The sequence below is a fragment of the Trachypithecus francoisi genome, unplaced genomic scaffold, assembly GCF_009764315.1.
Source record: "Trachypithecus francoisi isolate TF-2019V2 unplaced genomic scaffold, Tfra_2.0 Lachesis_group0, whole genome shotgun sequence".
Lineage (NCBI taxonomy): Eukaryota > Metazoa > Chordata > Mammalia > Primates > Cercopithecidae > Trachypithecus > Trachypithecus francoisi.
Window position 1 is genome coordinate 144,674,026 of NW_022681453.1, and position 27,887 is coordinate 144,701,912.

The 27,887-nt window shown below is 37.7% G+C and overlaps 1 protein-coding gene across 4 annotated transcripts in view; it reads left to right on the forward strand.

Annotated features, from left to right (window-relative positions):
• LOC117084046 (ceruloplasmin) overlaps nt 1-27,887 on the forward strand; it is a 51,819-nt gene that overhangs the window by 14,262 nt on the left and 9,670 nt on the right. For all 4 annotated transcript variants that reach the window (XM_033212353.1, XM_033212355.1, XM_033212354.1 and 1 more), the window contains exons 5-14: nt 795-1,049; nt 4,009-4,180; nt 7,744-7,883; nt 10,308-10,460; nt 11,594-11,805; nt 21,650-21,800; nt 23,126-23,338; nt 24,442-24,649; nt 25,963-26,102; nt 27,482-27,610. In XM_033212353.1, the coding sequence (XP_033068244.1) occupies nt 795-1,049; nt 4,009-4,180; nt 7,744-7,883; nt 10,308-10,460; nt 11,594-11,805; nt 21,650-21,800; nt 23,126-23,338; nt 24,442-24,649; nt 25,963-26,102; nt 27,482-27,610 (1,773 nt within the window). The remainder of the gene's footprint in view (nt 1-794; nt 1,050-4,008; nt 4,181-7,743; nt 7,884-10,307; nt 10,461-11,593; nt 11,806-21,649; nt 21,801-23,125; nt 23,339-24,441; nt 24,650-25,962; nt 26,103-27,481; nt 27,611-27,887) is intronic.

Here is a 27,887-nt window from a genome sequence, read left to right on the forward strand (position 1 = left end):
ACATTCTTTTTACAAAAGAAATTTATGGTAGAAAATTGGAAAATTTCTGATAAGCAAAAACATCTATACTACTACTACCAATATGATTAATAACTGATTGAATACTAATCTTCAATCTTTTCTCTATTAATGTTATGTGTGTGCTTTGTTTATATGTATGTATATATGCACACATCTGTATTTACACACACACACACACACACACGTGTATGGTTTATAACGAAGACAGCAAATAGGTTTTATCTTCAGTATTGCGTTCATCTGTTAATATGGTATTGATAAGAATCCTCAGGCTGGCCGGGCGCGGTGGCTCAAGCCTGTAATCCCAGCACTTTGGGAGGCCGAGACGGGCGGATCACGAGGTCAGGAGATCGAGACCATCCTGGCTAACACGGTGAAACTCCATCTCTACTAAAAATAATACAAAAAACTAGCCGGGCGAGGTGGCGGCGCCTGTAGTCCCAGCTACTCGGGAGGCTGAGGCAGGAGAATGGCGGGAACCCGGGAGGCGGAGCTTGCAGTGAGCTGAGATCCGGCCACTGCACTCCAGCCTGGGCGACAGAGCGAGACTCCGTCTCAAAAAAAAAAAAAAAGAATCCTCAGGCTCAATTCAGTTCCAAAATGAAAGAGTGCTGTGATTGATTAGCAATGTCTGACATGAGTATAGGAGGGAGGAACACCAGCAGGTGTGCCAGATATTTTCCATTCCAAATTGATTCTATTTATATAGAGGTAACTCTCACTATCTCAAGCATTAATCACTATTAGTCACAAACTCTGCTCTTGACTTACAGCTGTGAATGGATACACTTTTGGAAGTCTCCCAGGACTCTCCATGTGTGCTGAAGACAGAGTAAAATGGTACCTTTTTGGTATGGGTAATGAAATTGATGTGCACGCAGCTTTCTTTCACGGGCAAGCATTGACCAACAAGAACTACCGTATTGATACAATCAACCTCTTTCCTGCTACCCTGTTTGATGCTTATATGGTGGCCCAGAACCCTGGAGAATGGATGCTCAGCTGTCAGAATCTAAACCATCTGAAAGGTAGGACATCTTTATCTGAAATTAGCAGTGAGCTGAAAAAGGTGGTTACTGGGAATCAGAATATAAAAGCTAAATATCTTTGAAATAATCTGAGCATTGAACTGGCATCTTTGTGTTATTCCTATGATGGTATATATAAAATAATGTAATTAAAAAGACTGTAAGACAAGAATATTATAAAGTAATGAACTCTGAAAATATATTAGTTTTTGGAAAGAACAACTGGCCCTGAAAGTATAGTACTATATATACTTACTCAACTTTGTCAAATATACAGTGTTGTAAAATCCAGAAAAATTGTATGTTGCAGTGGAAGGTACCCTGTTTTTCGACTTATTTCCATCAAGTATAATTAACTTTGTTCTTTATTTGAGCCTGGCCATCCCCTAGTTTAACTCAATAAATTCTTCCTTTATCTCTTTAACTTAGGCAATAAAAACATTCTTTGTTCTTGAAAAATATTAGTTCTTAATATTGGTCTACTGAATAAATTAAGTTTAACATAGGAGTTCGGATACTTTACTTTGACTTGCAAATATAATTGCTTTTATCAAATATGCTCTGGGCCACAGAAGGCCCAGCACAGCAGATGCACAACCATCTTGTACAAGAGAGCAATAATACATGCTCATTTGGTACCTCCTCCTCCACCCAATGCAACCCCTTAAAATATGTCAAAGTCCCCCATTGTCTCAGCCCAAAATCTCCTTAAGCTGATAAGCAACTTCAGCAAAGTCTCAGGATACAAAATTAATGTGCAAAAATCACAAGCATTCTTATACACCAGTAACAGACAAACAGAGAGCCAAATCATGAATGAACTTCCATTCACAATTGCTTCAAAGAGAATAAAATACCTAGGAATCCAACTTACAAGGGATGTAAAGGACCTCTTCAAGGAGAACTACAAACCACTGCTCAGTGAAATAAAAGAGGACACAAACAAATGGAAGAACATACCATGCTCATGGATAGGAAGAATCAGTATCGTGAAAATGGCCATACTGCCCAAGGTTATTGATAGATTCAATGCCATCCCCATCAAGCTACCAAAGAGTTTCTTCACAGAATTGGAAAAAACTGCTTTAAAGTTCATATGGAACCAAAAAAGAGCCCGCATTGCCAAGACAATCCTAAGTCAAAAGAACAAAGCTGGAGGCATCATGCTACCTGACTTCAAACTATACTACAAGGCTACAGTAACCAAAACAGCATGGTACTGGTACCAAAACAGAGATATAGACCAATGGAACAGAACAGAGTCCTCAGAAATAATACCACACATCTACAGCCATCTGATCTTTGACAAACCTGAGAGAAACAAGAAATGGGGAAAGGATCCCCTATTTAATAAATGGTGCTGGGAAAATTGGCTAGCCATAAGTAGAAAGCTGAAACTGCATCCTTTCCTTACTCCTTATACAAAAATTAATTCAAGATGGATTAGAGACTTAAATGTTAGACCTAATACCATAAAAACCCTAGAAGAAAACCTAGGTAGTACCATTCAGGACATAGGCATGGGCAAGGACTTCATGTCTAAAACACCAAAAGCAATGGCAGCAAAAGCCAAAATTGACAAATGGGATCTAATTAAACTAAAGAGCTTTTGCACAGCAAAAGAAACTACCATCAGAGTGAACAGGCAACCTACAGAATGGGAGAAAATTTTTGCAATCTACTCATCTGACAAAGGGCTGATATCCAGAACCTACAAAGAACTCAAACAAATTTACAAGAAAAAAACAAACAACCCCATCAAAAAGTGGGCAAAGGATATGAACAGACATTTCTCAAAAGAAGACATTCATACAGCCAACAGACACATGAAAAAATGCTCATCATCACTGGTCATCAGAGAAATGCAAATCAAAACCACAATGAGATACCATCTCACACCAGTTGGAATGGCAATCATTAAAAAGTCAGGAAACAACAGGTGCTGGAGAGGATGTGGAGAAATAGAAACACTTTTACACTGTTGGTGGGATTGTAAACTAGTTCAACCATTATGGAAAACAGTATGGCAATTCCTCAAGGATCTAGAACTAGATGTACCATATGACCCAGCCATCCCACTACTGGGTATATACCCAAAGGATTATAAATCATGCTGCTATAAAGACACATGCACACGTGTGTTTATTGTGGCACTATTCACAATAGCAAAGACTTGGAATCAACCCAAATGTCCATCAGTGACAGACTGGATTAAGAAAATGTGGCACATATACACCATGGAATACTATGCAGCCATAAAAAAGGATGAGTTTGCATCCTTTGTAGGGACATGGATGCAGCTGGAAACCATCATTCTTAGCAAACTATCACAAGAACAGAAAACCAAACACCGCATGTTCTCACTCATAGGTGGGAACTGAACAATGAGATCACTTGGACTCGAGAAGGGGAACATCACACACCGGGGCCTATCATGGGAAGGGGGGAGCGGGGAGGGATTGCATTGGGAGTTATACCTGATATAAATGACGAATTGATGGGTGCTGACGAGTTGATGGGTGCAGCACACCAACATGGCACAAGTATACATATGTAACAAACCTGCACGTTATGCACATGTACCCTAGAACTTAAAGTATAATAAAAAATATATATATATATGTCAAAGCCTCTCTTCTCTGCTTATCTACAGATTTGTTCTTTTTCTCCCATCAAAAGAACTATCAAGTGAAACCCCACAGAAACTGGTACCATAGTTTGAAAACACATATGCTTAATATCTCTATGCTGTATGTACATAAAAAACAAAGTATGTCTGTTTTAAACTTGAGTTTTCCATCACGAATTTATTTACAGCTGTTTGCCCTCCTTTATAGTACTGTTTCTATCTGTCTATTCTTTCCATTTCTACTTGTCATCACCCGAGCAGTGTTTACAGGGCAATAGGAGAGAGAAACATTGGCTCCATTAATCAATGTCTTTTTCTGTTTCATTTCAGCTGGTTTGCAAGCCTTTTTCCAGGTCCAGGAGTGTAACAAGTCTTCATCAAAGGATAATACCCATGGGAAGCATGTTAGACACTACTACATTGCCGCTGAGGAAATCATCTGGAACTATGCTCCCTCTGGTATAGACATCTTCACCAAAGAAAACTTAACAGCACCTGGAAGGTAATTCACAAAAAGAGTACTATTTCAAAATATGCTCTCCCCCACACAAAGGAACTACAAAAGGCTAATTCAGCAATTACAATTTTAATTGGTATCTGAAATTGAGTAACTAGACTGCTAAATATTTATTAAGGTATTTGGTGTAAGAGTCTGAGTTTGAGAACTATGAGTTTTGAGTCCATGAAGAAAATTGGGTTCAAAAGATATCAAATGCTTGACAAAGTCCTAAGAAAACACTGAATACAATTAGATAAATCAATTAATTTGCTTTCCATTTCAGAAAACATGGCCCTGTACAATTCAGCAGCATTAAGTACATTTACAGTGCTATATAGCCATCACAACTATCCATTTCCAGAACTTTTTTTTATCATCCCAAGTAGAAACTCTGAACCCTTTAAACAGTAACAACCTTCTTCCTCTCTTTCTCCACTCCCTGATAAGCTCGATTCTACTTTCTGTCTCTATGAGTTTTCCTATTCTAGGCAACTCATACAAGTGGAATCATACAACATTGGTTCCTTTGTGTCTTTTATATCACTTAGAATAATGTTTTAAGATTTGTTCATGTCGTAGCATGCATCAGAATTTCATTCCTCTTTAAGGCTGAATACTGCTTCATTGTATGTATATACCACATTCTGTTTATTCATTCATCTGTTGATAAACATTTGAGTTGTTTCCAGCTTTTGGCCATTGTGACTAATGTTGCTATGAACAATTGCTATACAAATGTCACTGTTCAGGCCTCTGCTTTTCATTCTTTTGCATATCCAGCTAGAAGTGGAATCGCTGGATCATATGGTAATTCTATTTTTAATTTTTTGAGGAACCACATTACTGTTTTCCATAGCAACTGCACCATTTTACAGGCTCATCAGCAATGTACGGGGTTCCAACTTCTTCACATTCTTATCAACACTTTTTATTTTCTGTTTTTTTTTTTTAATTAATAGCCATCCTAATGAGCATGAGTGATATTTCATAGTGGTTTTGATTTGCATTTCCTTAATGACTAGTAATGTTGAGGATCTTTTCATGTACTTTTTAGTCATTTGTGTATCTTCTTCAGAGAAATATCGATTTAAGTCCTTCAGCCATTTTTGAAGTGGGGTTTTTTGTTGTTGTTGACCTGTAGGAGTTCTTTATATATTCAGGATATTAATTCCTTATCAGTTATTTGCAAATGTTTTCTGGCATTTTATAGGTTGTCTTTCACTTTCTTGATAGTGTCCTTTAATGTACACAAGCTACTCTTTGTACATGTCTGAATGACTTCCACAGCCTCCCAGCCATTCTTTGTTTGTCTTCCTTTCCTACTATCGATTTTTTGCAAAGCAGTACTGTGATCTTTCAAAAATATCAATGAGATGATGCCACTCCCCTGCTCCAAGTCTTTACTCATGTATCACTTCCTCAGAGAAGCCCTGTTTGCCATCCATATTAAAAATACCCTCCTTGGAAAGGTTAAGTAATTCATCCAACATCACGCAATAAATGGACAGCTAGGCCTCACTCAGCCCAGACCTGTGACTCCTGAAGCAGAGATGTCAGTCCCAGGCTACACTGACACCTACATGTGATTACTCCTAAAGCTGCATCTCCAACTCAGAAGGCTCTTGTGAATTTCAGATTTGCATTTTGAACTTTAACTTAGTGACATCCCCACTTGGATGAGGCTGTTCAAGCTTCTCTCCTCATCAAGTACTGCCTCATTTTATAGAAACTATCTCTGAAAGCTATCTACTTCTCTCCATCTTCTTTGCCAATATCTATGAACTCATCTCTGCCTCTTACTGAGATTAGAAAAGCAGGCTCCTGACTGGTCTCCCTACTTCAATCTTGTATTTTCCAACGCATTCTCCAAACAGCTACCAGAGGGATCCTCCTAAAATGCTAATCCTGGATGCTTAAATCTTTAAAATGCTTCTCACTGCCCTGGGATGGGCTGAAACCTTAACTAGGTCCTCCTGCCTATCTCCCATCTATCTAAGCCTCATTCTTCACTCCTCTGCCCTGCCCTACATACTATGCTTCTGCCATATTTTCTAGAACATGGCATGCTCGCTCTTTTCTCTAAGCCTTCTCATAGGCAGTTTCTTCTTTGTATACAACTGCCCTAGTCTCCACGCTACACACACACACTTCATCTTGCTAACTCTACTTCCCCTTTAGATAGTTTTAAGTAATCACTTCCTCTGGAACATCTCTGTGGCCTCTTCGCTGCACTTTTCCCCAACCTCAAAGAAATGCTCCATAATACCCTGTGTTTATTACACTGTATTATATTGATGGGTTCTAGTCTGTCTTCTCTGCTAGATGTAAGGTTCATGTGGATAGGGATGAGTTCACCTTGCTTATGGTTAAGTCATCAATACGTAGCAGGATTCCCAGCAAAGAGCAGGTGTTTGATGCAGTTGTCAAATGAAAAAATGATGAATGAGGTGGCTTTGTGCAAGTCAAATAATTACCTTTCTGAAATTCAATTTCTTCATTTGCAAAATAGGGAGAATAATACCGACTTTGTGCTGACATCACGTGAGTTTCAGCTAATAAACAAGAGCTCCTGGCCAGGCGTGGTGGCTCACACCGGTCATTCCAGCACTTTGGAAGGCCAAAGCGGGTGGATCACTTGAGGCCAGGAGTGCGAGACCAGCCTGGCCAACATACCAAAGCCCCATCTCTATTAAAAACCAAAAAATTAGCTGGGCATGGTGGCATACGCCTGTAATCCCAGTTATTTAGGAGACTGAGGTATGAGAATCACTTGAACCAGAGAGGCAGAGGTTGTAGTGAGCCAAGATCGTACCACTGCACTCCAGCTTGGGCAAGAGAGGGAGACTCTGCTTAAAAAACAATAAATAAATAAATAAATAAATGCTCCTGAGTGGCTGGCCAGTGCTAATACACAACAAAGAGTAGCCACTGTGGGCCAGGCGCAGTGGCTCATGCCTGTAATCCCAGCACTTTGCAATGCCGAGGCGGGCGGATCACGAGGTCAGGTGATCAAGACCATCCTGGCTAACATGGTGAAACTCTGTCTCTACTAAAAATACAAAAAAGTAGCTGGGCACGGTGTCACATGCCTGTAGTCCCAGCTACTCGGGAGGCTGAGGCAGGAGAATCGCTTGAACCTGGGACGCAGAGGTTGCAGTGAGCTGAGATGGCGCCACTGAACTCCTGGCTGGGTGACAGAGAGAGACTCCCTCTCAAAAAAAAAAAAAAAGAGTAGCCACTGTGTTTTTAAACATTTCACAATTTGATAAAAAGATTCTATGGTAGAATCCTTTGTTAAGGAATTGACAGAGGCCCTTTTGAAAATTTTCTCTTCACTTGAAAAAATAAACATCCTCCATGATTCTCTACTTAACTGACCATCCTTCTATGAGTGGCCTGGAACTGTCTTCTTTGTTTGAGTAACTGGTACGGATTGCTGTAAATCATGGATAATATTCATCTCTAAGCACTGGTCAGAATTTTTCTCTTAAATTAGCACCTTAAGTGAATACCTGCTTTCTGTTCTACTTCAACCCCAGCATTAAACATTTTTTTCCCCCTGGCAGTGACTCAATGGTGTTTTTTGAACAAGGTACCACAAGAATTGGAGGCTCTTATAAAAAGCTGGTTTATCGTGAGTACACAGATGCCTCCTTCACAAATCGAAAGGAGAGAAGCCCTGAAGAAGAGCATCTTGGCATCCTGGGTGAGTCCGTGCAGAATATTTATGGCTGGTGTACACGTCCCATGGGCTAAATCAACCTCAGAAAGAATAGTAACTTCAGGACCTACTGCATGATTTCTATGTGTAAAGTAGGTGTGTGGAAGATAAAACAATAAAATGCAGCAGCTAATTACTTTTCCAAATGTAAATTACCAATAGTAAATTCTCATCATTAAAAGCCCTGCTGACGGCTGGGATTGGTAGCTCACACCTATAATACCAGCATTTTGGGAGGCCAAGGGGGGCAGATCACTTGGGTCAGGAGTTTGAGACCAGCTTCGACAACATCGCGAAACCCCATCTTTACTAAAAATACAAAAATTTGCAGGGCGTGGTAGCAGGTACCTGTAATCCCAGTATCTCGTGCCTCCATGCTGAGGCATGAGAATCACTTGAACCCGGGAGGCGGAGGTTGCAGTGAGTCAAGATCTTGCCACTGCACTCCAGCCTGGGAGACAGAACCAGACTACATCTAAAAAAAAGAAAAGAAAGAAAAGAAAGAAAAGAAAGGAAAGAAAAGAAAGAAAAAAAGAAAAGAAAGAAGAAAGAAAGAAAGAAAGAAAGAAAAAGAAAAGAAAAGAAAGAAAAAAAGAAAAGAAAGAAAAGAAAGAAAAGAAAGAAAAGAAAGAAAAGAAAGAAAAGAAAGAAAAGAAAGAAAAGAAAGAAAGGCACACAACCCATGCTGACCTGACTTCAAATGGTTATTTTTTTCTTCAAAGAGGAAGGCGAATTGTGTGTTGTGCGTTTATGTGACTTGGTTTAAATAGACAACTAAGTTGTGAGCCTCCGCACTTAAAGATGTGTTCCCTTAGAAATAAAATCCAGGCTAGGGCCGGACGCTGTGGCTCACGCCTGTAATCTCAGCACTTTGGGAGGCCGAGGTAGGCAGATCACAAGGTCAGGAGATCGAGACCACCCTGGCTAACACGGTGAAACCCCATCTCTACTAAAAATGCAAAAAATGAGCTGGGCGTGGTGGCGGGCGTCTGTAGTCCCAGCTACTGTGCTACTGGGGAGGCTGAGTGAGGCAGGAGAATGGCATGAACCCGGGAGGTGGAGCTTGCAGTGAGCCGAGATCCTGCCACTGCACTCCAGCCTGGGTGACAGAGCGAGACCCCATCTCAATAAATAAATAAATAAATAAATAAATAAAACAAACCCAGGCTACTAATGAGACAAGCAGGATCTGTCCTAGAGCCCTCTGCAGGCTGCCCCTAGGCAGAGTCCAGAGACCTCTTCTCACCAAGGCACTCAGGCAGAAAAGCCTAGTGGGTGAGCAGAGTATGGATTCAGATTGTCCTGGCTCTTCACTTTTATTTTTCTAGCAGTGACTCAGAGGTATAATACTTTTTGAACAAGGTATTACAAGAATTGGAGGCTCTTATAAAAAGCTGTTTTTTTGTGAGTACACAATGCATACATTAGCTGCGTGACCTTTGAAAGTTACTGAACTTGGCCGCGCGCGGTGGCTCACGCCTATATTCCCAGCATTTTGGGAGGCCAAGGCGGGCAGATCACTTAGGTCAGGAGTTCGAGACCAGCCTGGCCAACACGGCGAAACCCCATCTCCACTGAAAAAAAAAAAAAAATACAAAAATTAGAAGGGCATGGTGGCGAGCACCTGTAATCCCAGCTACTCGGGAGGCTGAGACAGAAGAATCGCTTGAACTTGGGAGGCAGAGGTTGCAGTTAGCAGAGATCATGGCACTGCACTCCAGCCTAGGCAACAGAATGATACTCCCTCTCAAAATAAAGAAAAAAGAAAAAAAGAAAATTACTCACTGTCTGTCCCTGCTCCCTTCTGTAAAATGGGAACAATAGTTACTAAAGTTGGTATAGGGATTAAATGAGTTAATAGACATAAACACTCAGAAAAACAGATAGGAAGCTCTCAATAAATATTATTTTGTATATTGCATAAAATATTTATGTAAAATATGTATTTTTATTCTATAATTGGTAATCATTAATTTTGGTCATGGAAAATCCAAAACAGTGTTATCCTTCACATCCAAAACAATTCAACTTACCTGCTTTGGGTGGTCAAAGTTTATAGCACCTAACTCTTGGTACAAATGACACACCTCCAGCCAACAGAAGATTAGGCTGAGGAGTGTCAACATTCTGAATAGTTTTTGTAGATGTGTAAACTTGCTAACTGGCTTGTACAAAAATGATAATCAATTTCATTAATCTGAAGTTGAATTAAAAAGCCCTTCTCTCCTTCTAACCTCGACATATCAGATTGATTATGGATTTTTCAAAAACCAAGCTTTCCATTCACCACAAATAAGCATGTTGCTCCTAGTAGTTCTTGCCAGAGAATACAGTCAAAGAAGATAACTGTCTTCTACATTCTGCATGTTATATACCAAGGAAGGATAATAATTCTCTCTTTGTTCCCAGGTCCTGTCATTTGGGCAGAGGTGGGAGACACCATCAGAGTAACATTCCATAACAAAGGAGCATACCCCCTCAGTATTGAGCCGATTGGGGTGAGATTCAATAAGAACAACGAGGGCACATACTATTCCTCACATTACAACCCCCAGAGCGGAAGTGAGTACAGCACTGTAACAAATCAACAATGTTTATAACCCACTGTACTGGTCACTTACAGTGTCCTGCAAAAACTGAAGGCAGGAACTCCCAAGGAAACCGCTCATATATCATTTCTGGGCATCATGCCAGGAAACAAATAAACCCCTTCTCCTACCTCCAATTGGTTTATGGAATTTTGTCCTGCCTTAATTGGATGATTATTGACAATCCTGAGAATAATTTAGTTGGGTTGTATCAATTATACATTTCTGGAGTACTCTGGGTGATTTTTAATTTTTAAAAAAGTTCTTATAAGACTGTAGCATGTTAACTTTAGAATATTTGAAGAATTTAGAAAGGTGTAGCCCAAAATATTAATTATCTATAGTTCTATAAACACTCATATTTTTATATAATTCTTCCACTTTCATCTGTATACATATAATATATATTTTAAATATGGCTGAGATCATAGCAAATAAATGTTATTTTAATTTCATAATCAGAGTTTGTTCTTTTAGCATTACAAGGGTTTTAGAAACATAATTTTAATGATATAAAATATTTCATCATGTGGATTTTTTCACTATTTTTACATATCAAGAAGGACCAGTGAAGACTGGAGACTTTGCTACCACTTGCAGTATGACTGTGAGCAGGTTATTCAATCTTTCTGGCTTCAGTTCTCTCGAGTGTAAATTTGAGAGATTTAAATAGGATCACCTGCAAAGTTCCTTTCAGTTCTACGATTATTTTCAGTTCCATTTTATTCAATAGACAATGCATTGATTACACTGTATTGCCAGGCATTGTTCTAGCTGATAGAAATAGAGACAGCACTTGCCTTCAAGAAAGTTAAGCTCTGTTCGAGAGAAATACACACAAAATAACATGAAAGGTGCTAGGGACATTCCCGGAAGATGTGTGAGCACAAAGAGGGACACCAATCCCAGGAGAAGGTTTAGAAGAGTCTGTCTGGATGCAATCACATCAGTCTGTTATCTGACACCAGAGCATAAGTGGGATTCCATTCTAATTTATAACAAAGAACTCAAAAGTGGGTTATTCTAGACTAAACTTAGTCTACGTTGTGGCTCAAATGACCATATTAGAAAGCACACTTCACCTCTCTACTGTGACCTTTCTCACAGGTGTGCCTCCTTCAGCCTCCCATGTGGCACCCACAGAAACATTCACCTATGAATGGACTGTCCCCGAAGAAGTAGGACCCACTTATGCAGATCCTGTATGTCTAGCTAAGATGTATTATTCTGCTGTGGATCCCACTAAAGATATATTCACTGGGCTTATTGGGCCAATGAAAATATGCAGGAAAGGAAGTTTACATGCAAATGGGAGACAGGTAAGTGCACTTGGGGGAAAAGAATTGTTCAATCTCTTTGAAAATGATCCTTTGACAGAAATAGAAATATCTAACTTCATCATTATCTCCAAAAATACTTTAGTGTATACCTTTAAAAGATAAGGACTTCTTTAAAAATGCTCACAACGATCACACCTTAAAATAATAACCACACACATCATAACTCTTTAAAGTTATAAAATAGCCAATCAATGTTCACATTTCTCCAATTGACTTATTAGGTCTGTTGTTTGGATCAGTATCCAAACAATTACACATATTACAATCAATTTATATGTTTCCTAAGATTGTTTACTTGCAGTTTTTCTGTTGCAAGAGTCATCCGTCTGGTAGAAGTTTCCCATGTCTTGATTTTATTTATTTTATCATATGGTATCATTTAACACAGGGGTCCCCAACACCCCCCGCACACACACCCATGGGCCACACAGCAGGAGGTGAGCCTATTAGGTGTCTGTTAGGAACTGGGCTGCACAGCAGGAAGTGAGCAGCAGGTAAGCAAGCATTATCGCCTGAGTTCTGCCTCCTGTCACATCAGTGGCAGCACTAGATTCTCATATGAGCACAAACCCTACTGTGAACTGTGCATGTGAGGGATCTAGGTTGCACGTTCCTTATCAGAATCTATGCCTGATGATCTGAGGTAGAATAGTTTCACCCAGAAACCACTCCCCTTTCCCAATGTTTTGTAGAAAAATTGTCTTCCGTGAAACACCCCGGTCCCTGGTGCCAAAAATGTTGGCGGTCATTAAAACATGTTTCTTTCCCTCTGCTTCTATTTCCTATAACTAGTAGTTAGATCTAAAAGTTTGATCTAATTCAGATTTTTTTTTTTTCTTTCAAGACTGCTTCAAATGTGGTACTGGGCACTTCTATCAGGGAGTACATAATTGATAGTTGGCCCTTAACTGGGGATGTTATCAGCTACTGATGATGGTTTCCTAGATTCATAAACTAATCAGGGTTGCATAATGGTAATATTCTAATTCCATCTTCCTTTCTTTATTAGCTGGCATACTTCTCTATAAACAGAAACTTCTTAATGAATTATTTGGTTACCCTGAGGTACACAGTATACAGAAAGGGTATGACAAATACTTGATTCATTCCTTGTATTTACAAGTTTTCAAATTAATCACTCTCCTCTAGCATTCTTCAAAAGCCTCTCAATAATTTTTTTTACTTTTAAGTAGCATTGTGCACTCATGGATTTAAGCATATTTGGTGTGTTATGATTCACTGCCATTATTCCTACTGATGTTCAAAGTATCCTTTTTGACACCGAAGGACTTGTTCAGGTTGATTCCTTTATTTTTACATCATAGTATTCTGAAGATTCTTTGCTTTCTAGTATAACGAGACACCAGGCTAATTTTGCACATTTTCTGAGCCAGAACTGGAACTAACCATTTGTTTCCAAAAGCCCTGTTTTTTGTTTGTTTGTTTGTTTTTTTGGTGAGGAATCATTTTTGGAACCACAATGTGGGCACTAGAGTTGCTTGTTGCTATTGGGCAAACAATTGTTTCGGGGCCTTTTCAGTGGAAGAACATGGGAAAAGACTTTTCAGATAAATTCATCATGATTTCATACTAATACTTTCTATTCAAATTTGAGTCTACAGACTTTTTGGTTTGTTATTGACTGCATCAATCTTATATTTGTATCTGCCTTAAACTGCACTGAAAAATCTTTTTTTTAATGACACCCACATATTCACTTGATTCATCTTACAATATACATACAACAGTCTCAGAATCACAATTACAACACTACAATCAACAGTATGATTACTAAAAACAGTTTAAGATTTGTTTGCCAATCTTTTTGTCCTTAGGGTAGATCCCACTAGAGATTTTTAGCCAAATTACATATTTAAAGTCACTTGAAATAGTTCTTCTCTACATAGTTTTGCCATCACTGGATATACAGGTTAATTTATTATACTTCTCTGTTTCAGCAATTGCTTTTAAAACTGTAATATTATTTTATGTAAAATATTCATAACTCACTATAGTTAACTTATTATTATTATTATTTTTGCTTTATGGTTTATTTATTTATTTATTTATTTTTTTCTGCTGTTTTATTTTTATTGCAATAATTTCATATCCCTGTCAAAAAACTAAATTGGCTATTTAAGAAATCATGGTTTATTTATTTAATTTTTTGAGACGGAGTCTCGCTCTGTCACCCAGGCTGGAGTGCATTGGCAGGATCTCAGCTCACTGCAAGCTCCGCCTCCCAGGTTCACACTATTCACCTGCCTCAGCCTCCAGACTAGCTGGCACTACAGGCGCCCGTCACCACACCCGGCTAATGTTTTTTGTATTTTCTGCACGCCTCAGCCTATCCTTCCATTTTTAAATAAACAAATGTGTGTGTATTCATATCTTTGCTTTTTTCACTTCACAATAGAATCTGAACATCTCTTCACAGTATTGTATGGAAACATTGCTCATTCCTCATTTCTTTGCATAGTATATATTACTCTGATGTGTGGACATGCTACAGTTTATACAATCAGTCCCTTATTTGATGAGTGTTTGGGTTGCTTCTAGTCTTTGCCTTCACAAATACAAAATAATGTACAGCTTTGTTAGCCTTGTTCACGTCTCTTTGTATCTTTGCCAGCATACCTTAGTGATAAATTCCTAAAAATTGTATTGTTGGAACAAAAGGTAAATGCTTATACAGTTTTGTGAAATATTGCCAAATCCCCTCTGTAGTTGTGCCAGTTTGTATTTCCAGAAGTTACAAGTGAGATTATCTGTGTTTCCACAGCATTATTACAAACTATATTGTCAAATTTGGGGATCTGCCCAAATCTGATAGAAAATAAATGGTACAGTCGAGGAGTGGATCCTATTTATCTTTTTCTATACGGCTATCCAGTTATCCACAAAAAAGCTAAACTTTCCCGCATTGATTGAAATGCTGCCTTTATCATCTACTAAAATATTTATACATAAGTGGGTCTATTTCTAGATTTTCTATGCTGTTCTGCTGGTCTTTATCTATTCATGCACCAGTACTATACAGCTTTAATTAGAGGGCCCTTTAGTATGTTTAATGGCTAAAGCTATGTCTCATTTCTCTTCTTTTCCTTCATTTTAACGACTAATTTTGCTTACTTATTCTTTCTACTGAACCTTAGAAAAACTTACCTAGATCCAGAAAAAGGCTTGAGAGTGTTTTATTGGGATTGTTTCAAATAATATAAGTAGTGAGAACAGACATAATTATGAAGTTGAGTCATCCTACATAAGAATGTATGTCTTTCCATTTGTTCAAGTCTACTTTTGTGTTTTTCAAGAGTATTTTATAGTTCCTCTTATATGGATCTTGGATTTTTTTTAAGATTACGCCGAGATGTTTTATTTTTATTTGGCCTTTGTAAATGGTAATACGATCACTTAAAATTTTAAATATGTGGCCGGGTTCGGTGGTTCACACCTGTAATCCCAGCACTTTAGGAGGCTGAGGCCAGTGGATCACTTGAGGTCAAGAGTTTGAGACCAGACTGGTCAACATGGTGAAACCCTGTCTCTACTACAATTACAAAAATTAGCCTGGCGTGCTGGCACATGTCTGTAATCCCAGCTACTCAGGAGGCTGAGGCACGAGAATTGCTTGAACCCGGGAGGCGGAGGTTGCTGTGAGCAGAGATTGCGTCAGTGCTCTCTAGTTTGGGGGACAAAGCTAGACTCTGTTTCGAAAAAAAAAAAATTTTTTTTTAATATGTAACTGAAAAAGAATAAAAAGGTTTTCTACTTTTAGATTCCTATTCTTGATCTCCTGCTTATTTTGGAAGGAATAAAACAAGACTAATATTTATTAAACTCTCTCCAGGTATTGTCACACATACTAGCTTATTTAACCTTTGCAACAACACAAGAGGCTGTGTATTTTTATGCTCATTTTGTGGACAAAGAACTGATGCTCAATGAGTTGAGATTTAAAATGAGATTTACCTTTTGCATATTTCATTATCTTCATTTTGCAAATGAAGAAATCACAACACAGGAAGGCCTACAGAGGCATCAGAAGTCCTTATCCTGGTTTTCTCAGTTACTAGTCATGTGGCTACAGATTAGTTATTTAATATTTCTCATGTCCATCTGAATCATCAGTAAAATGGAGATGAAACCTGCCCTGCTGATGCATCTTGATGGCTTGCATTCTTTCTTTTTGAAAGAAACAAATGGAACGAATATAGGTTAAAGCACTGAGTAAGCTAAAATATATTAAGCTGACAAGGAACGGTTATCTTGTCTAAATGCATACAACACAATGTGAAGTCAATCAATTTCTAAAGCAAGTTCCTGACCTTTATAACTATTATTTTTTTAAAAAAATCAGTTTAATATGAAAGTATTTCATAAACACTGTTAAAATTATGAAAATATATGGAAGTAAAAGAAAATAGTCTCAACACAAAAAAGGGATCACAATTGAATATACTGTTTGTAATTTGCTTTATACACTTAAAATATTATGACTATCCTTCTATATCATTAAAAAAACTTCGTCATTATTCTGAATGACTGCAAAGTATTTCATGATATGAATGCACCATAATTTATTCAGTCAGTTCCCTATTGCCAAACATTTAGATGGTTTGCAATTTTTTACAGTTATGAACTCTGTGTATTTGGCATACTATTTTTTGTTTTAACTAAAGAGTAGGATAGGTCCATTTTTACTTCATGGGAACAAACCTTAGGACTTAAATTTCTAGGTCACAGGCTAGGCACAACTTATGTGCTTGTCAAACTGCTCTTCATAAAGTAGTATTTTTCAAACTGCAGTTCATGACCCATTTAGTCGGCCGTAACTAGCGAGTAGAATTTTTTTGAAGTATCAAGTGGGAAAGAAGAGACAATGTCAAAGTATACCACATACAGTAAGTACCAAGTAAGTGTTGTCAAAGTATACAACATACAGTAAGTACAAGTAAGTGTTAAGGAAATTTCTTTTCTGGTGTGTGTGTGTGTGTGTGTGTGTGTGTATAGGATCACAACATGAAATGTACTTCTTATGTGGTTGCAATAGAAAAGTTTGAAAATCACTGCATAAAGTGTAGGAGAGAGGCTGTTCTCTGCTATTTTACTAATACTTAGTTTTACATTTTTACGAACAGCATAGGTGAATTACTGCACCTCATTCTCATTTAAATTTATAGTTTAATAAAGTTTTTTGACCATTTGTACTGCTTTTGTCAATTTCTTGGTGATGGCAGATATTCATTTTCAATTATTAATCCATAAAGTATCTACATATTAAGTCATATAATATATATATATGTGTGTATATACTACATACATACTACCTTTGTTATGTATAATGCAGGTCTTTTTCTTTTTTGTGTTTTTTCATATTCCATTATTGCTTACAGTTGAGTGTTTTTATTTTTTGTTTGCCTATGACGATATAGCTGTTTTCAGTGCTGCATAGCCAAATTATCAATTCTTTTATTTTTTTTGCCTTTTGTATCATACTTAGAAAATTATTTTCTATTCTGTAGGTAAGTAAATATTCATCTACATTTTAGTCAGTATCTTAAAATTCTACTTGTAACACATTTTGAGTTTGGTGAGTAGAGCTCTAAGGCTCTAAGTTTACCTTTTCTAAACAACTATTAGATTACCTGAGCATTATATATTAACCAATCTATTCTTTACTCACTGATTTGAAGTGTCACCTTTATCACATTGTAAATCTTGCATATATCTGGATGATTTTTCTAGGTTTCCTAGTTTACCATGTGACCTATCTGTACCCTACCTATACCACATTGTTTTTATTATTATAGCTTGTAAAGTTTTAAATACATGATAGAACATGTTCATCCATTACTGAAAAGAATTATTTTCCCTTTTATTCTTAGATGCCCTCACGTACACATTCTTCTAGATCAATTTTAATAAAATTTTGTTAAACTAAAAAACTGCCATTGGTAGTTTTTATTATTATTACATTAAATGAATAGCTTTAGTTGGAGAGAATTCATCTCTTGGCTATAATTCATCTCTTAGCTATAGTTAGTCTTTCACTCAGGAGCCCTTTAATTCAAGTTGTCTTTTTAATTATTCAGTAAATTCTTACAGTCTTTTTCATATTTGTGCTGCATGTTTCTTATTGAATTCCTATTTTTTTAATATTATGCATTACATGGTATTTTCTAATTGCATATTGTCATTATAGAAATAGCTGTTAGTTGCTTAACATTTATTTTGGAGATGGACATCTAAATATTCATTTCTTAGTTCAAGTAATTTCCAACTGATTCATATAGGTTCTATATTATCTACAAATAATGCTAATTCTCTTTGCCAGTATTTCAAATTTGTTCTATGTTCTTGCCTTATTATGATGGGTAGAATACTACAAATAATATTAAACAATAGTGGTAATAGCCAGTAGCCTTGTTTTGTGTCTGATCTTAATGAGAACATCTCTATTTATTTTACCACTAAGTATGAATTGGCTAGTGGTTGTGCTTTATTCTACTTGCAGTTTACACAGAGTGTTTTTAAAACAAATCACTTATTTAAAAAACAAATCACTTGAGCTGCTCAAAAAACATCCTGTGCTAGGCACAGAATTCACTGGTAAATAAGACAAGTAAGTTTCCTGCTCTGACAGGTTTTTATTCTAGTGTACATGGGAGGAAGGAGGGGGATGGGAGGAAAGGAGATGAAGATAAGCAAACAAAAGAAAATGAAATAGATAACTTCAGAAAGTGACAAGTTCTGTTAAAAAAAAAAAAGAAAAATAGGGTAATGAGATAGTGAACAGAAATTCTAGTTCAGATAATGTGGAAATAATATTTAATGTGATGCCTAAATTTCAAAGAGACAGCCTTGCAAAGATCTGAGAGGAAAGCAAAGGGAAGAGCTAATGCCAGAATGTCATATTTTATAAAAATTTCTTTTTAGATTTTCTTGAAATTATTATATAATTTTTCTCCTTTAATATGATCAACTACAAATAAATATAACCAGCTACATTAAGGACTTTCTAATGTTTAACTATCTTTGTTAAACTATCCTTGCACTCTGGGGGAGAACAATACTTGAGTATGGTGAATTTTTCTTTAATATATTGGTGGGTTGAGTTTGATCGTGTTTGATTTAGAATTTCTCATTTAAGCTTATAAATGAAATTAATATCCATGGTTATACTATCTTTATTAAATAAACTAGGAATAGTTTAAATAGTTGGGAACCATCTGCTCCTTAGAGAGTTGAAAGAAACTACCTGTAAAATTATTTTGACTTCTAAAAAGGAGTAGTTTTGTTGTTTATGTATGGGGCTCCCCCCATCCTATTTTTTTTTTTTTTTTTTTTTTAGACAGAGTCTCGCTCTGTCGCCCAGGCTAGAGTGCAGTGGTGTGATCTCAGCTCACTGCAACTTCTGCCTGCTGGGCTCAAGCTATTCTCGTGCTTCAGCCCCCTGAGTAGCTGGGACTACAGGTGCCCGCCCCCACACTCAGTTAATTTTTGTATTATTAGTAGAGATGGGGTTTTGCCATGTTGGTCAGACTGGTCGCGAACTCCTGACCTCAAGTGATCTGCCTGCCTTGGCCTCCCAAAGTGCTGGGATTACAAGTGTGAGCCACTGCACACAGCCTATTTATGTTTTTAATCACTATTTCATTTCAGCCATGAGTACTGGTCTAGTCAGGCACTTCTTTCTAAGTCAGTTGATCACACTTATTGCATATAATGGTTTACGTTTTTCTTCCCTATATATGTGATTATATTCCTTTCTCATTTCTAATGTGGTATTTTTTGGTTCTCTCCACCTTTTTTATTAGATTTGCCAGAGATTTATATATTTCTCTGGTCTTTTCACAAAATATATTTTTGGGTTTAATCATTTTACCTGTGTTAAATTTGTTAATTTATGCTTTTGTCTTTATTAATTTTTCTCTGTAACTAATTTTAAAAAATTTTCAGATATTTACATTTATTTTTATTTGGTTTTAAGATAAAAAGCTTTTCAGATTCTTAGTTTATATGTTTACATTCCATACATTTTTCTTTACAGCGTTCTCACAGACATTACTTTATCTCAATTACTTGAGATTTGTTATCTCAACATTTCATTTTCTCTTTGATCTAAGAGTTATTTGGATCAAAAATGACATTCTTTTTTACTTTTTGTCCTTGACTAGTAATTTTTAATTTTATTGCATTATGATTAGAAAACATGCCTGAAAACATTTCACTAAAGTTTTCTCTGTTGATCAGTATATAGGTGATTGTACCAGTCCCTGCTGGAATCCTTATACATCTGAAAATGACTTTTGTTGTACTTTACCTGGTGTTACATTTTTGTATCATAATATTTTTTTCTCAAAAAGATAAATGCTACTTCACCTTCTTCTGGCATTTATTGTACTTGGTAATTTCAATGTCAACCTGATTTTTTCCTTTCATGATAACATTTTTAAAATGGAAAATTTACCAGGACATTTTTAGGTATAGATCTCTATTATTAATTTTATCTTGTTTTCAGGAAGCTTTTGAATCTGAATCCTCTAGTCTTTTCCCTTTGTGGTGGCAAACACTTCCATTAGTATTTCTTACGATTGTGCCTCCTCCTTTTATAACTTCTTTCTAAAATTATTACAATGTGTATATTTTTCATCTTCAAATGCTCTCATCCGATTTATGGGAGCTTTCTTTTTTTTTTTTTTTTTTTGAGACAGAGTCTCGCTCTATCGCCCAGGCTGGAGTGCAGTGGCGCGATCTCGGCTCACTGCAAGCTCCGCCTCCCAGGTTCACTCCATTCTCCTGCCTCAGCCTCCCAAGCAGTCAGGACTACAGGGGCCCGCCACCACGCCCGGCTTTTTTTTTTTTTTTTTTTTGTATTTTTAGTGGAGACAGGGCTTCACCGTGTTAGCCAGGATGGTCTCAATCTCCTCACCGCGTGATCCGCCTGCCTCGGCCTCCCAAAAAGTGCTGGGATTACAGGCGTGAGCCACCGCACCCAGCTAATGGGAGCTTTCTTTAGATCACCTTCATCACTGATTCAGTTCTCTGCAGGATCTAACCTTCAGGTCTTTGCTTTAGTTTGATTTTTTTCAATTTGATAATCACCTTATCATGTATCTGAAGGACTGATCTCAAGGGAAAGACAGGCAATAATCTCTATTCTCTCCTTTGAGAGTCAATTATTCTCAGGAGCTCATTTGCTTTGATTCCTTTGACTGCCTTCTTCTGAACTACTGAATCATTTCAAAGACCAGACAGCATTTCTGCTTCCTTTTTTTTTTTTTTTTCCCCCACTGGGAGAAGTGGGAGGAGGTGATAATGTTTGAACAGCTGGCTGGAGATTGTTGGAATCTCTGTTGGAATTCATTGGGAGGTTATTTCTTCATCCAAGATGATTTCTTCCTCAAATCTGCTTCCATCCTGCTCTGCCTTACAAAAATTCTTCCGGTTTTCATGAATGTGGATGGCATCTTCCCTGATTTCCAGCACAGACCCATATTCTCTCGTATTTTAACAATTTTTTTTTCCCTCTGGTGGCTTCAATTGGTATGTGCAACGTGAGCAGGAAGGCAGAGTTAGAACCTTTAGATGCAGAGAGAGGCTCAGATTACTATATTGAACCACGAATCCACTAAACAGATACCAAAGAAAGCTCTGGTGGTGAACTGAAATATTTCATGAACCCTAGTTTACAAAGAGCAACAGAAACTTCTGTTCTCATTCCTTCCCTTAGGCGTGTTTGTGCACAAATAGTATTGTGCACATGGAAGTCTTCTGTTTTACTCACTCCGTCTTCATCTCATTTTGTTTTGATTTACAGAAAGATGTAGACAAGGAGTTCTATTTGTTTCCCACAGTATTTGATGAGAATGAGAGTTTACTCCTGGAAGATAATATTAGAATGTTTACAACTGCACCTGATCAGGTGGATAAGGAAGATGAAGACTTTCAGGAATCTAATAAAATGCACTGTAAGTACTGCATCATCCACCAATCTACCAAGTTATTTTAGTACTGCATATGTAATGCTTTTAACTAAACCAAAATGTGAAGAGCTTTGCTCATTAATTATTTTTCAATAAATGATGACAATAGTGTCCTGAAGGTAATATCATTGGTTATTTGATGTGTCAGTCAATTAGTCATTATTTCACTTAATTCAAGATAGGTCAATTACATGAATGGTCCTTAAAGTGTGGTCCCTATATCAGTAGCCTCAGCATCACTGAGGGACTTATTAGAAATGCAAATTCTTGGACCCCTACCCTGAACTACAAAGACCGAAACTTTGGAGATGGGTCCCGGCAATCTATTTTCAACAAACTCTGCAGGTGATTCTGATGAACGCTACAGTTCGAAAACTACTGGATCAGATGCTTTTCTCATGTGTGGCTCAATAATGACAGGCTCATTTGATTATTCAATATGCAGAAAGAGATGATCTCAGCCCTCAATGATTCTAACCCTTGACTGCACATTAGAATCACCTGGGAGCTTTCAAAAAATGACCAGTGCCCTGGAATACCCCCAGAGATTTTTATTTAAGTCCAATATTAGATTTTTTTAATACCTAGTGTAATTCTATAAAGTGGTTAGAGCTCAGAAACAGTGAGTTCATTATTCAAAAGGCCCACACCACTAATGGACATCAGTAAAAATTACTGTAGCTAGTAGAAGAAAAACATGTAAAGTTGTGTTACAAACTGATATTTTCAAGCTAGGTACTAGTCATGCTACCCACAATCTTTAAAATATTTCTTTTGATTCTGCATTTTTGTATATTTGGAAGCACTGAGAATATTATTCATCAAAAATAATTAAATATGCAAGATAAAGAAAAAAACCTCCTACATATGACCTTCCCTGTTATTCAAGATGAATTACAGACTTTTTCATCTAGAACAGCAACACACCCCAGTATATGGTGCACAGAAAAAGCTGTTATAATTCGCAGATTTGGGTGCTCACAAATATAATCACTTAAAGAACTGGAAATGACAGAATCATTGTTTTAGCCAGGAAGAGCAGTGGGATTCCCAGGTTGCTAGGGACACTAGCATAGAACTTCAAGAACTATGCATTCAGCTCTGGTCCTTGCAGCCAGCGTCTGCTCTGGAAGTGCCAGGAACGGCAAGGAGTTGCAAGGACACTCCTGACACATAAAGCGTGGGCAGGCCTGAATAGGTCTTTCAAAAATTAAAAATTAAAAAAACAAAGTTGGTCCTGGAAAGTCTGTGAGGTTGTCATGTAGTAGAATCTAAACCACTTCCAAAATGTTACTTCCCAACTTTCATAGCCATGAATGGATTCATGTATGGGAATCAGCCTGGTCTCAATATGTGCAAAGGAGATTCGGTCGTGTGGTACTTATTCAGCGTTGGAAATGAGGCCGATGTACATGGAATATACTTTTCAGGAAACACATATCTGTGGAGAGGAGAACGGAGAGACACAGTAAACCTCTTCCCTCAAACAAGTCTTACACTCCTCATGTGGCCTGACACGGAAGGTATATTTATTTAAAGCCAAGTCTCTAGTGGATGAATTTGTGTAGTTTTGGTTTAAAATTCTGTAGCAGAATGTGTTGAGCGATAAACTTATTCCTTCCCCAAGCCTCCCAAGTACCCTTCCTATCTCTGAAAGAGCAAGTCCAGGCTACTATCAGCTGAAGTATGTACCAGATGGATCTGTTTCGTAGTTACTGAGGAGAATGCGGAGTAAGAAAAGAACAGGGTGTGGCTTTTCTCCGTTTCCATAGGCTCCTCAAGATGATCCCTTTTTAGATTATGGTCCTTTTAAAGACAGCTGGAAAATCAGACTAGAAGGGGAATGACTCCCATAAATATTCTGCACCTAAACTTTTCATGTCTCTGTAGCCTAGATGTAGGCTGTAAGTAGAGGCTTGTTGGTTGCAAGTGAATATTCTATTTTAGCATTGTAGCCATGCAGATTCAGAGACATCTATAGACCTGGCTCTGAATGAGTAAAACAAACTAAAACAGAAGAGAAAGAATTTTAATCAAAATGTGAAAATATGCTAGCTTGTTTCAGGCTTTATTTGGTTTACGATATGCCACTGAAACTTAAGACCAATCCAGTGTCACCCTTTCCTTCCTTCAACAAATGTAAATACAGCGATGAACAAAAGAGATAAGATGTCTTATGTTGCTGCAATTCTAATGCAGGGAGACAGACAAGCAAGTATATTAATGCATGTATGTCAAGTGATTATAAGTACATAAAGAAAAATAATGCAGGGGAAGGGGGTGGTGACTGAGAGGGGAAAGGGTCAAGATTCTCTCAGGAGGTGCTACTTAAGGAGAGACCAGAATAAAATGAGGACATGAACCATGAGGATATTTTGGGGAGACAGCAGAGGAAACAGCAAGTGCAAAGGTCCCAAGGCAGGCACACACTTGACCTGTTCTAAGAACAGCAAAAGGCCTTGGTGTATGGAGCAGGGTGAGCAGGAGGGGATGTAATCAGAGGTGTGGAAAGCTAGATCACCTAACTGAGACCACAATAAGGACTTCAGTATTAATTCTGAGGAAGGTGGAGAGCCCCAGGGGGCACTAGCAAAGAAGTGACATGTTTTCTTATTTACCACTCCAGGGACTTTTAATGTTGAATGCCTTACAACTGATCATTACACAGGCGGCATGAAGCAAAAATATACTGTGAACCAATGCAGGCGGCAGTCTGAGGATTCCACCTTCTACCTGGGAGAGAGGACATACTATATCGCAGCAGTGGAGGTGGAATGGGATTATTCCCCACAAAGGCAGTGGGAGAAGGAGCTGCATCATTTACAAGAGCAGAAGTAATTCTCCAGACTCTGATTCCCAATTTCAGCTGTAATTTTAGGTTTCCTTTTCAGAGAAGTAAGAATTACACCAAATTTTAGAGAAAAAAAAAAAAGTTGCATAAACAATAACAACAAAAACAACAACAAAACACTTCCTAGGAACTTGTCCTCATTCATTTCTGTTTCTTTCAATTTCCTCAAGGGAAAATTTCCATTTACCTCCTTTGATCCTTTGGAGTCTTGCTTTCTTTTCTGCTGCAGTGTCTTCTCACATTCATGTGCCCTCACGTATCATTTATTTTCAAACTTAACAAAAGTTAATTCCCAAATTCAGAGCAGAAATATTATTCCCCTTAGCAACAGTTTGTTGCTTATTTTTCCTTCAGAGTTTTCATTGTTAGTCTAACAGTCATTTCACATTCTTAAAACTGTAATGTATGGAATATTTTAAATGCTTAAAGGTGATATAGCAGATATAGTCTCTACCCTCCAAGAACTTACAGGAAAATATGGCACAACATTACCAGTAACATGTGCATTATGGAAAAGTACAAAATAAATTCTGTATGAATAGATGTAAGTAGAGGATGATTATCAGAGCTTCAGAAACATTAATTTAGAGCAGCATCACTCATCACTTCTAGTTAGCCCCTTCTTCATACTTTTCCAAGCACCTTCCTCTCCATCATCCCCCTTACATCATGCACTGACTGCATGGAGATGATCTGAGGGATTGGGGTGGGCAGGTGTTCAGATCCAGGGTGCATAGCACAACTGGTGACCTGTGGCTACCAGTGGTTACCTGGTTAGCTTGACAGCAGTAGTGAGTATGATTTGCAGTGTAAAGGAATAAACATTTATTTTGTAATTGGGGCAAAATGGTTAAAAGGCTACAGGTGCCATTAGAAATGAAAACTTCAGGAAAAGGGAATGCCTGGGAAAATATGTCCATTTCAGTTCCTATAAATCAGAAATACTGGACTCATAAAATTTTAGAGTTATAAAGTAATCTTAGAGATGATCTGTTCAAATATCTCATTTTAGGGATGAAAAAACTGAAGTTCCAATAGGCAGTGACTAGCTGGAGGAAATTTTCACTAGTGGCAGGGTAGAGGCCAGGACTCAGATGACTACACTCAAATGGCTAGGTGTGCCTTCTACCACACATACAGTCTTATTATTCTTTCTTACTTGGATAGAAGAGTGATGATTAAAAACTACTATAATTACTCTAATAAAAACTATATTTTTATTCAAAATTTAAAGTTTAAAACTTGTTACATTTTCATTAAGACAAATATTAACCTTAGTTTTTTTTTTTTTTTAAGTGTTTCAAATGCATTTTTAGATAAGGAAGAGTTTTACATAGGCTCAAAGTACAAGAAAGTTGTGTATCGGCAGTATACTGATAACACATTCCGTGTTCCAGTGGAGAGAAAAGCTGAAGAAGAACATCTGGGAATTCTAGGTATGTTAATAGCTCCAGTTTATCAGGTGTGGGTTAATGATGTGATGCTACCTGCAGTAACAGTCAATTCATATCTATGGGTTTCGTTTTCTTGGTTCATATATCAAAGTTGTTCAAATAAAAATTTAAAAATTAGTTATCTAATAAAATAAGACCTAAGTTTATTACATAACATGGCATAGTAAAATATTACTTCTCTTAGAAACAATGTATTAACCCGTATACTGATAAAATTATATATATTTTGTTTTTATCAAATTGATGCCTGTAGTTTTAGTGAAGTTCCCAGAAACTATTTTCTAATGAAATTCTGTATTTTGACAGAGTCTCGCTCTGTCAAAATACAGACGGAGTGCAGTGGCATGATCTCAGCTCACTGCAACCTGCCACTCCTGGGCTCAAGTGAGTCTCCCACCTCAGCCCCCCAAGTAGCTGGGACTACAGGGATGAGTCACCACATCTGGCTAATTTTTGTATTTTTAGTCGAGATGAGGTTTCGCCATGTTGGCCACGCTGGTCTCGAACTCCTGGCCTCGAGTGATCCACCCACCTCAGCCTCCCAAAGTGCTGGGATTACAAGCATGAGGCACTACACCTGGCCCTAATGAAATTCTTAACCAAATTCTCCCCATCATCCTACTCATTTCTCGCAAATTATAGCTATTTACTTTTAAAATTAAAATATAAATGATTAATTACAAGAAGAAATATACAAAAGGAAATTAATTACAACAGGAAATAAAGAAAAGAAAAAATGGTACCACACACTGCACAAAGCAGAGGAAAAGCTGCCTTCAATTTTTTAGGATTCACTTTAAGACAGAATGTCTAGATCTCAAGCAACACTGGTCTTGAGACATTTCTTTGAAACTATCAATTGCAGGGATCCCCACTCCTATCCCCACCCCACTGTGTTCCCATACGGTCAGCATTCCCCTGAGGCTTGGTTATCCTCAACCCCTACATTAAGACACCAAGGCAAAATGGCATTGTTCCTGGAGCACAAAAATCCTACCAGACAAGAGACAAGCTAAGATATGATAAAGGGTAGAAATGGGAGGGGTATCCCCACACCAAGGGCTGCAAAATGACTCCTGGCCAGATATCTAACCCACCATGATTAAATGACCAGTACTCTGCAAAGGACTTTCAGGCCAAACCTTCCCTAGAACTCTTAAGAGATAAACAAATGGTCTCCATCTTTATTTCCAGTGTGTTGATTCCAATTTCCCTGGGATGCAGTATAAATCCAAGAGTATTACAGCACAAACCCATGGGGAGAGAAACAAGTTATCTTTGCTGATCTTTGCTTTTATTACTAAGTTAGACCTTCTGCTTGGACAGATATACAAGCCACTTTTCCTTTTCACTTTTGCCAGGTCCACAACTTCATGCAGATGTTGGAGACAAAGTCAAAATTATCTTTAAAAACATGGCCACAAGGCCCTACTCAATACATGCCCATGGGGTACAAACAGAGAGTTCTACAGTTATTCCAACATTACCAGGTACTTGTGGTGTGGGGTTGCGGGGGGAGGGTGTCATTTTAACAGGGGTATACAGCCTTTCCATAGATTACTCTCATCATAGAGAGTCTGGACCAAGAAAGTGAAAAGGGAGGTAGTTGTGAAGAGGGGATACAAGGAGGTGTCTGTGTGTATGCAAGTACATGCACATGTTCATACTAAAAAAAAGTCCACAGGAGAGCTTAAGAGAAAAACCTGAAGGTAGTGGACATCTATGAATCCTCAAGGGTGAATCAGAGAGATGCTGTCTCCTCGCTCA